The sequence below is a fragment of the Coptis chinensis genome, chromosome 3, assembly GCF_015680905.1.
Source record: "Coptis chinensis isolate HL-2020 chromosome 3, ASM1568090v1, whole genome shotgun sequence".
In the NCBI taxonomy this organism is placed as follows: domain Eukaryota; kingdom Viridiplantae; phylum Streptophyta; class Magnoliopsida; order Ranunculales; family Ranunculaceae; genus Coptis; species Coptis chinensis.
Genome location: NC_141458.1, coordinates 103,984,085 through 103,995,564, shown reverse-complemented (window position 1 = coordinate 103,995,564; position 11,480 = coordinate 103,984,085). Strand labels below are relative to the sequence as shown.

Sequence of the window (11,480 nt, the reverse complement as noted above, 5' to 3'; positions counted from 1 at the left end):
AAACTGGTCAATCAGGAATGTCACTATTCGATATCGAGAAGAGGTGAAATTGTTATCGACACAGTGTGTGCTTATTATGCTAATGGAACATATAAGTTGCAATAATTTTTTATTTCATTGTTCGAATAATATAAATTATAGGTATGACGAGGGATATAAAATATAATTGTTCTGACCTGTATCCAACTCGTTAATGCCTTAGATGTTCTCACACTAAGACTTGGAACATACCTATTCTTAACCATCTCTTTGATCATAATACCAGTATGGCAATCCAACAAATCTACCTCCCTAGATCCCCTATTGATGATAAAATCCAATGGAACCTTACAAAAAGAGGTATACACTCAGTCAAGTCACTATATCAACACCTCAGTTCCAAATTCTTACAGCCAACACAATCAAAAACAAACTTGGCCTTCTGGCAGAACATTCATAGTCCTAGAGCCACACTGTTTGCATGGAAGTGCTACTATGACATAGTCCCCACTCGTGATCACCTTGGCCAGCTGTTCCATATACCTGACAAATCTTGTCTGTTATGTGGACAGCAACAGGAAACTATCCACCACCTTCTTCTGACATGCCACTTTACTAAAGCACTCTGGTTCTTAACACCTTGGAATCTAAGATTAGTACACTTTGCACACCTTCATGTTAAACAATGGATAGATTTTTGGTATAATCCGCCACCCAAATGGCCAATCAATCGTAAGCTCTGGACCAAATTCTGTTTACACTTATATTGGACTTTATGGTCGGAGAGATGCTCGGTATACCATGATCGAAGAAGACCAAACATGCTTAAGTTGTCTTTAGCTATGCAAAGGTTCTTTAACTGTAATGAGAGCACCTTAATCTTGCAGGAACAAAGAGTGAAAACTGTTCATCAGATCTTGTGGAAACCACCCCACACAAACTGGGTTAAACTAAATGTTGATGCTTCTTTCACAAAAGGAAAGAACACAACATATGGCTATGTGCTTAGGGACTCATCTGGTCTGTTCTTGGCTGCAGGAACTGAACAAGGAAAAGACAACACAGCAGAAGAAGCAGAAAGCAGAGGGATACTCAGAGCCATCCAATGGAGCTTGAAGTTCAACCATAGGAATATGGAAGTGGAAACTGACTCCCAAACTGCCAGTAACTTTTTGGAAAAAAAGAAGAATGTAAATATAGGCTGGTCTTCTCAGCAATATCTTATTGAGGCTCTGGCCCTATTAGCTACTAAGGAACTCTTTTGTACTCTGTGGATAAACAGATCTGGAAACAAAGTGGCCCATATGTTAGCTTGCTATGGAAAATCCTCCCCTGTTCCTCAAGAATGGTTAATAACCCCGCCATTGTGGCTTCGGGACATTCTGAGCAGTGACAGAAACAATGTAAATTTTCCTATCTAATTAATATATATATATATATGATAATTAACAAAAAAAAAAAAAAAAAAGACAGTTTGTATCAAGACATGCCTCCTGACTCACATACACCGAGTGCCTCACATAGTCACATTATTATTATGTTTTTGTTTTATGATGAAGATGTCTCACATTATTTTCTACCTAACGTGGTAGGGATTATAATTCTTTTCAAACAAATGCATTTTAGCTAAAGGTGCATGTTAATGTGAAGAAGCCTCTCCAAAGACAGATTGTGGTGTTGTACGCGTTTGATTAAATACTACTCTGACCTACCCAAAAATGATTCCGTCCGAAGGGTTCAGCTGTTTAACTTTAACAGCAGAGCCACATTTGGTTAATTATCACATTTGACACGAGCCCAAACTCCAAAGTCCAAGGGTAATCTTGGTCACACCCGAGCAAACTATCGCCATACAACAAATTTGTTGCAAAAGCCAGATTCTACTCCTATTCTCGTTGGGGTGTGACCAAAATAAAAACAGATTAATGAACCAGAATCATTGATTCACGAGGTTCTATAACTTAATGGATGGAGACCACCCCAAAATGGGTTAGGAAATTTCACAAATATTTTTGATCTATTAAATTCTCAATTTGAGGTTGTGCGGTTCAACGAATCGAGAAATTGGGCTACAGAGCCGCTTCAAAAATAAAATTACTTTTAAAGACCTGAAAATATTATTTTTGGGTTTTAATACCATTTTGGATTTTTTCATTACTAAAAGTCGCTATTTTTAAAATGTTTTCGAAATTGGGGATACGACTCGAAACCGCCCGCGAAACTTTTTTTTTCAAACTTTTTCGTCTTCTCTTTTTACCCTTTAACCGTTTTTTGAAAAAAAAAAAAAAAAAAAACTACTTCAAAGTTTCTGTGATTCATATTCTTCACTTAAATTCCTTCTTTTTATTTCTAATTTATTTCTTCCACAATCTCAGTGTTCAAAATTTTTGTCAATACTCAAGGTATTAATAAGGTCAGACTCTTTTCTCATTTTAAAATGCATTATATTGTCATTTCACTCATATTTCATATAAGTACATATTGTGTTGAAATGGAATTGTTTTGAATTGTTAATTCACTCATATTTTGCTCATATTTCATACAGACATAATAAGAACGTTTTTTTTTTTTCGTGTAGTTGCAATGGAAAATACTGATACACATACAATTCAAAAGGAAAATCATGTTTTTGCTGTGATATCATATCTGTATGATACACTTGCTATTCGTATTGGGTTGGATTCTACAGTTAGCGCACTGAAGCGCAACATATATGATAAATGGGGAGATGTTACTCCATTGGCTTGTAAGCTTTATTTTATTCGTGATGAGAAAAAGTCTTCAATTGATACTGATTCAGAGTTACAATCATTAGCTTTATTTCTTTGTGCAAAAGGAAAATCCTCCTTTAAGATTTTTGTTGGTTTGGATGACTCAATTCAAAATTTGATTTGTGATGAGGTTGAGAATTGTAGCATGTTGTTTGCACCAACTCTGGAAGTATGCAAGCCTTTGAAATCTAGTTTGTGGGCAACATTGATTACTGGGGTTGGACAAAGGTTTTCTGGTGGTGCGGTTGAATTTAGGAATATTTTATTGAAATATTGCAATGAGAATGGATTTGTTTACAAGTTGAAAAAGAATAACCCCTATTTAGTGACGGCGGTTTGTGGTAACTATATGGAGATGGGGTGTCCTTGGAGAATTCGTGCAACTGCGAGGTTTAAGTTACCCAATTATTTGAAATTACTAAAATGGAACCTAATCATACATGTGGTGTTGGTTTTAAGGATTCATTGAATCCTAGGATGACAAGTCAACTTGTGAGGAGTGTTGTTATTGATCAAGTGAAGGACAACCCGCTGTTGAAACCCAAAGACATAATAAAAGAATTCAAAAGAGATTATGGATTGGATTTAAATTATTATTATGCGTACACAGGTAAAGAATTGGTTATGAAGGAGGTATATGGGGATGATGCTTTTTCTTATACGCTGTTGGAATGGTATACTGATGCTTTACAGAGAACCAATCCTGGTAGTCATATTCAGTTGGAGTTGGACAAGAATACACGCTAGTTTGTGAGACTTTTTATATCATTTGAGGCATGTATTCATGGGTTTAATTATTGCCGTCTTATGGTCTGCTTGGATGACACTTTTTTTGAAGGTGAAATACAAGGGTTGTTTGTTATCGTCAACATCGAAAAATGCTGATCAAGGTATGTTCAAAATTCATTTTATAGATTTTTTAGTTAAATAGTATGTAATTTTGCTTTAATATTTGAGCATCAAATTATTATTATTATTTTTTGTGTTGTTACTTAAATGATTGCTACTAAGTATTTCAATTATGAACTTAGGGATATTTCCATTGGCCTTTGCAATAGTAGTTTCAGAGGATGACGCAAATTGGGAGTGGTTTTTAGAGAATTTGAAGAAGGTTGTTTCGCCTCAAAGGAGAATTACATTTTTTTTCTGATAGGCATCATGGGTTGGTTACATATATCCCAAAAGTTTTTCCTTACTCATACCATAGTTTCTGCCTTTGGCATCTAAAGAAGAATGTAGTATCAAAAGTCTCAAGCATGGATACAAGGCGTTCCTACATTGAGAAGTTGTTTACAGATTGTGCTTATGCTGCAACTCATGATGAATTCGTGAAAGCCATGGAGGTTTTAAGACTTGTTAGCAGTGGAGTTTATAATTATTTGAATGAGGATGTGCCTTTTGAGAATTGGGCTAATTCATATTTTTCGGGAAATAGGTACTTATTTCTATTATTATAATTCTGTTTTTTATACTACTTAATCGTGTTAAGTATTGCTATTTGGATACATTTTAATATTCTACTATTTGATTTTGTTTCGTATTTTTTTTAATTATCTAATTTAATTATTTATTGGTAAAATTTTCTTTTTGAATAAGGTACGGAGAGATGTGTTCGAATATTGCCGAATGTTTCAATTCTTGGATAGCTGCTGAACGATACATGCCGGTAACATCAATGGTTGATAAAATTCGTATTAAGATTATGGATATGATGTCTAAGCGTCGGGAAAAATGTAGGGGATGGAGTTCTAAGCTATGTCTAAAAATGGAGAAGGTGTTGGCTCAGAATATTACTATAGGTCGGACATGGAAAGTGACAAAATCATCTAATTTTGTGTTTGAAGTTCACTATGAGTGGTCTCACTGTGTTGATTTGAGTTGTTTTAGGTACAGTTGTGGACGTTGGCTTATTCAAGGGTTTCCTTGTGCGCATGCTTTACAATGCATTTTACAGATTGGTGAAGATGTTTATAAGTTCTATGATTCATATTTTTTAGTGAATGCATTTCGTGAGTCGTACTCACATGCCATTGAGCCGGTTCCTGATTACGAGAAGCTACTAGAGGTGAATAAAGGTGCTCATATTTAGCCCCCGAAACTAGGAGAACTCCATGTCGTGAGAAGGAACAAAAGAATAGAGAGTAAGGGTGTGAAAATTAGGAAGCCATGAAGTCGCGAGAAGGTGCAATCAAAAGGTTTATCATAATCGTGCTACTTCCCTGTAGAAATATCTTAGTCAATTTATTAACATTTATGTATTATTTGTTTTATTTCTTTCTATATGGGATTTGTTATATCAATTGATTGGTGTTATATTATTTTAGTATTAAAGTTTGTTTCTTGTTTATGTTCATATACTTTAAGAAAATTGCGAGAGTTGTCAAATTTTGGTTACTCTTGATGATGTTAATTTTGAATTACAAATTCTTTGCACCAAGACTGCATGATTGCATTTTAAAATGCAAAGGCAAATATTGTAATTTGCATCTTAAAATGCATAGCAAAATTTGTGAATTGAAGTATATGATTTAGGTATTTAGGGTGTAGGGTTCAAAGTTAATGATTTTTGGTTTATTGATTAGGTAGTTTAAGGTTAAGTTTTTAGGGCTTTAGGGTTAAACTATGAAGTCATTGTTTTAAAAAAATTGCAAAATTTGGGAATCACATTTTAAAATGTGGTTTAGTGTTTTTATATGCACAACAAGAAACTGTGAATGCATTTTAAAATGTGCAGCAAAAAATGTGAATTGAAGAGCATTGTCTAGGTGCTGAAGGGTTTATTGTTTACTAGGTTTAGAGTTTAGGGTCTAGGTTTTAGTTGGTTTAGGGTTTAGTGTTTAGGATTTATGGGTGTTTAGTGGGTTTGGGGATTAGTAATAGCTTTGTCATGTTGCTTAGCATTTTGAAATGCATAGCTTGTTTTTGACCTCCATTACTTTTGATTTATAGTTTGAATTCGTGCTAAGATGAAGAAAAATAAATGTGAAGCTTTTCAAAGTACTGCAACGATATTTGTAGGTATTGTAAGTAAACATGTATAGTTTTCAACATAGCATTGGAATGTAGAATATTTTCTCATTGAGTTATTGTCTTTTTTGTGCATATTAGCTAGCTATATGTTGGTAGCTTATAGATTATTCAAGAATGCCAACAATTATCTTTTAATTGCAAAGAAATGCAGCAGATCCTATATAAACAATGACAAAGTCCGCGACAGATCGAAATGATTCCCTAGTATAACATCAAAGTGTGTGTTTGTCTTAAACTAAACTTGAAATCCAAAATCGAAACACTCAGTTTCAAGTGATTCATTCTTCCTTTCCAATCACCACATTTTATTCAGGCTTTAAGCTCCAACTTCTTTTCTTGTCAGACAGGATCTTGTATGTCAACTTTGCACGAGCTTTTTGAATTTTTTCTCCACAATTGCTTGATGTGAATAAGAAGGCATTGTTTTTTTTTATATGACCATTGCATGAACTTGTATACATAAATTGCACAGTCCACCTAAAATCATAATTGATATTAGAGTCTTCATAATGAGTCAATAATTTACAGAAACTTTAAAAGTATTGGGACTATGGGCATGCGATGATTCTTGTTGGGGGCAGTCCATAACTTGAATCGACGAATCAATAGGCCACAATTTTTTGCCTTCTTTACTGCGATGTTTGTTAACCAACTCGGTCACTTTATTTCTCTGTAAATTCAATCATTTAGTTAGACTAGGGAAGAATAACAAAGGCAGATTAACAATCAAGAAATTGGGTCAAGGAGCCTCTTTTAGAAAAGTTTACAAATAATCAATTATAACCACCTATTTTGCATTTTTAAATGCATATTGCACAAATATAAACCGCCAATGTTAAAATACTAATGCATTTTAAAATGTATATGCGTAATGATATGCATTTTTCACAAAATGCATTTTATTATTTAGTAGTTTCGACCAACTATTATGAAATGCAATGAGTTGGTTTAGGGTTTATGCTTAGGGTCTAGTTTATAGGGGTTTAGGATTCGATGTCTTAAGGTTTAGGGTTTAGTGTCTAGAGGTTTTTAGGGTTCATGCTTAGGGTCTAGTTTATTGGGGTTTAAAGTTTATTATTAGGGTCTAATTTATAGAGATTTAGGGTTTAGTGTGTAGAGGTTTAGGGTTTAGGCTTAGGGCCTAGTGTCGACAAGTTTAATTTGTGATACACTATATGCAATTTAAAATACAAAGTCATTGTCAGCACTCTAAGTAAGGCAACAAAAATGAAATATGCAGAATGCAAACCCCCTTATACATAAGGTGCCAGAACCAACACAGGTTGCTATGGAACTCCTATATACAATTTTTTGAAAAAAAAATATTCTCCTATATACAAGGGGCTAAAAACACTTTTCTAGTGTGCCTCAAACTAACAATGAAAGCACAATGAAACAGGCAAAGAGCCAAGCCAAACACTGATATGGGCTACTACCTGCTGGACAGTTAAACTCTAAGTATGTTTTGAGCTAAAAAAACAATTTTTTTTGAAAATCAATCAAAAACATTTTCAGCTTTCTGGTGGAGTGCCCCTGATGCATGTAAACAAAAGCGGAATCAATGGGTAGATGAATCCTAAGATGAAGATTGCCGCGTTGATGAAGACGTCAAATTAAGAAACTGATTAACCAACTAAGTAGCAATTAATGAAGCATCTGGTCAACAATTTTACTAAATGATTTTGCAATACTGAAACAATTATTACCAAGCAGTGTAAAGAGTTTGTTTGTCACTTCATATTGGTGTTCATATTTTGAAATGCAAGTATTTGTGATGCATATAAAATCAAAGTCATACCATTGTTTAAGTATCTCTTATGTACTTGTTTGATCCACTTCTTGGCTTCATTGAATTGAAAAGGAGCCATTCCCAAGTATCCCAATCCAGTCTAAGTAGTGTCCAATGGTAGCCCTCTTTCGACTTAATGGTTTTCGGTGTGTTCATTGGAAAGAAACAGAATTCGACGTCATCATCAGCTTCTTCCAAAACATCTTCTAGCAAGATCTTCACATATTTTTCGTTCCCTTGAGCTACAAACGTCTGTGAGAAAGAAATTACATTTACTGTATAAGAAAATGATTAACTCGGTTAATATATCATTTGGGATTTTTGATAACCTTTACCTTACACATTGCTCCAAAGAATTTGCTCTTTGCATTGTTTGTGCCATTTTCTCTCAAATAGGAGGTGAACCAGTCAATTATCTTATAAACCAAAAAAGTAATATGTTAATAAACGTGTGCAAATATTTTTAATTTTGATGTTATGTAAATTAGTTTTTAGAATAGATATTAAAATTCATTCACAAATATTACCTCGTCACTGATGAATCGATTAAACATTAGATCTTCAAGTAGGAATCCTTTAATGGTTAGATCATCGCTTGTCCATGCACTTGTGCTGCCAAATCAAATTTTGATAAAAAAAATCAAAAGTAGAATTATAACAAAGGGATTTAGATTAACCAAAAAATCAGATGGCAATTACCTTTTAGTAGCTTGATTGAAGAAAGTTTTCACTACTAACTTTTGGTCGCCATTCAAATACCTCCATAGCGGGCTTTTACATACGTCTTTCAATTTTTCTTTTGATATATCTAGTACTGGTGTTTCATAATGACCAGTGTCGCTTATTCCTTTCCCTTTTCCATACTCGGTTCTTGATTTTTTAGATTCTGAGCTAGGGTAAACGTTGTCTGTGTGTTGTCGCTTTGTCGCTCTCTTAGACAATCTTATTTTCTCTTTCTCGACCAGATCATCACCCAAAAGGACTTTATCCATGTCTTCTCTTATGCTTAAATCATTTTCTGACTCCTTTATTTTTTTTTCAACTCCATATTTTCTGTTTGTGTCAATATGAGTTGTCCCAGCAGCACATGCTTCTCAAACTCCAGTTTTCCAATTGCAACTCTTAGTCGATATAACTCTCCACCTTCATTGTCTTCAATTGTTGCCTCTCCTATCAGTTTTTTCTCTTCGTCATTTAAGGCAAGTATACATTTTTTTCAAAACCCGCAAATATTTGTATAATCAACATTATTCAAGATAAAAACAAAATTGTATTTTGGTTACAATCACTAATCAATATACTAGCATAGTTAAGCCAAATATATATTATATTACAAATTTGTTTACCTTGTTATTTGGCAAGTTCAGTAGCATCTCCTTGGATATTGCTTTAGTCATTTTTGTTAAGTTCCATCTTGCAACACGTGGATAGGTGATTGCATCTATTTGTAGTGGCTGAATTACTGATGTGTGCTCACACACCCAATACTACAGTGCGAAAAAATTATTAAAAACAAATTAACAAGTAACCTAGGTATTATAGCTAGATTATTGAGATATAAGATTACTTACCAGAAGCTGCAAAACACATCCTGTAAACTTTGTAGGCTTTGAGCGACGGCTTCTTATTCTGCTCATTAAATCATGCTGGATTACAGAAGGCCAGCAGATGCTCTTAAAGGTATCAAAATCATCAACGTGTTGGATAAATGAGCTTGCTAAAGTCCCTGCAGCACTTGGGAAGAAGATGGTTGCAGCCATGTACATTATAACTAGTTTTACAAAATCTCCTAATGTGTATATATTACGTCTAATTAATGAGTTCTTTATTGTATCCACCACAACAGATTTCTGTAAGACTCCTTCCCCCTCAAAATTCCTCAAATAGAAATCACTCTTTGGCGCTTTGTATGTGTTCCTTGGGAAAACTTGTACCATTTTTCCTTCTAGTGGGAGCCCAAGCGTTAATGCAATATCTTTCTCTGATAGTTTCAAAAGTTTATCACCAATTCTAAAGGCATCTTCCTCATAAGAGTATGTTCCTATAACAGAGATTATGCTGCTTGTTGTTTTGGTCACGATAGAGTCCCTATCGAATCTTTTTTCGTAGAACAACATGAAGAAACTCCCAAAAGGTGTACCTCTAAATAAGTACAAGTGGTGCTCATTGATTTTGTCCCGGATCCCATTGATTAAGTCGTATAGTCCCTTGAGATTGCATCGATATTCTCCAAATGAGCTACTTTTCGTATCTTCTTCAACTGGTTTTGGAATCTCCTTCTGAACTTTATGTTTTGGATCATCTTCAAAATCTGAGTCAGAGTTTTCCCCATCTGCACTGCTAAAATGAAATACAAAATGAATTTGCATTTTGAAATGTATGACCAATGAAGGGATTTTACATTTTAAATGTTGTTGCGAGATTTCACATTTCAAAAGTTGGCATACGCATTCCTAGAACAAATTGAAACATTTATTTACTAATTACAATGTAAGCAATGCTTGTAAACAATTCAGTTCTTTTTTTTTTTCACAATGATAGTTAATGCTAACCAATCAAATAAAAACTTTATAAGGAAAGTGAGTGAAACATCTACGTTTTTTGAAAATGTTTTTGAAAATATGAATTCTGATTTTGGAAATAAATGAGAAAGTAATGGAAGATGCTAATTGCTATACGTTGAATTCACTAATTAATAAATTTCTATATATGGTAATATTAATATTTGTTAAAATTGGAAACAAATTTATTACATACCTTTGATCACGATTCACAATTGACCGTCTTCTTCATTTTTGATCTCTCACGAACTTAATTTTCTCGAGAATTTAGTTCCCTAAATTGAGTAACTTTTCATATCTAATTTTTTTTATTCAGTTTCCTTTTTTGTGTGAAAATCAAAATTTTGTTTTGCATCCCATTACGTTACTTTACTGGGTAGATAGTCGGTTCTGCTTGTTTATAAGTGAGGATATTTTCATCTATTCATGGTAAAGTTGGGTAACAGGTGTCAGTTCCATATTCTGGTCAAATTGGGGTATTAAATTCTAAAAAAAATTTAAGAGGAGTCTCAGGACTACTAAATATTTATAAGTAACTCCTCTAGACTAATTTTTTAATTGATTGATTTTCTTCACGGGGAGTGACATTATTTACTAAATGTGATGTTTAGTTCCTTCATGAGTTCAATTGAAATTAAGGAGTGATGTAGTGCCATCAAAAAAAAAAAAAAAAAAAAGGAGTGATATGATGTAGTGAGGTGATGTAATTCAACCGAGTAGGATTAAATGGTTCAATTGAAAGGGGACAAGAGAAGTAAGAAGGGGAGGGTGGTTGTTTTTTCATGGATGTGGAGAAGTGGAGGAGGAAGAGACCACCTAATAAAACAACAATTTTCTAGTTTTATCCCTCCCCGGGAACTTAGGCCAATTAGTTTTATCCCCCGGTTATTTACCACCTCTCTCTCCAAGACCACACCACATCCAAGTCAACCATGTTTGATATTTATCTTTTGGTCAATATATGTAAAAGACTTTATTGTCTTTTGCCCTTTTAATAGTTTCATAGCTTTATCTCTCCGAACTTAGGCCAATTAGCTTGACACCCCTCGGTTCTTTTATCTAGAAGTTACCCCCCCTCAGAACTTAGGCCAATTAGCTTTACCCCTTCAGTTCTTTCATCTAGAGATTTATCCCCCCAATACCACAACACATCCAAGTCAACTGAATTTGACCGTGATGTTTTGGTCAAGACAAATGAAAAGACTAATGCCTTTTTCTAGGTATAATTACATAAATACTTATGACTTTGGCAAAACAAAATTAGAATTCAAATCATCTATGACACATGTCATGATCTTGTGAACTCTATCCGACGGCTACCACTAATCCTTATCAAATAATATCCACACC

The 11,480-nt window shown here is 34.0% G+C and overlaps 1 protein-coding gene and 1 pseudogene across 1 annotated transcript; both read left to right on the top strand.

Moving 5' to 3' along the window:
• The first annotated feature begins 214 nt into the window (after window positions 1–214).
• Window positions 215–1,440, top strand: LOC147512410 (uncharacterized). Its single transcript, XM_086599464.1, has one exon. It carries the CDS (start codon window positions 267–269, stop codon window positions 1,398–1,400), a length of 1,134 nt encoding a protein of 377 aa, XP_086455590.1. The 5' UTR covers window positions 215–266; the 3' UTR covers window positions 1,401–1,440.
• Window positions 1,441–2,562: 1,122 nt separating this feature from the next.
• On the top strand, window positions 2,563–4,839 carry LOC147512409 (uncharacterized; annotated as a pseudogene).
• The last annotated feature ends 6,641 nt before the right edge of the window (window positions 4,840–11,480 follow it).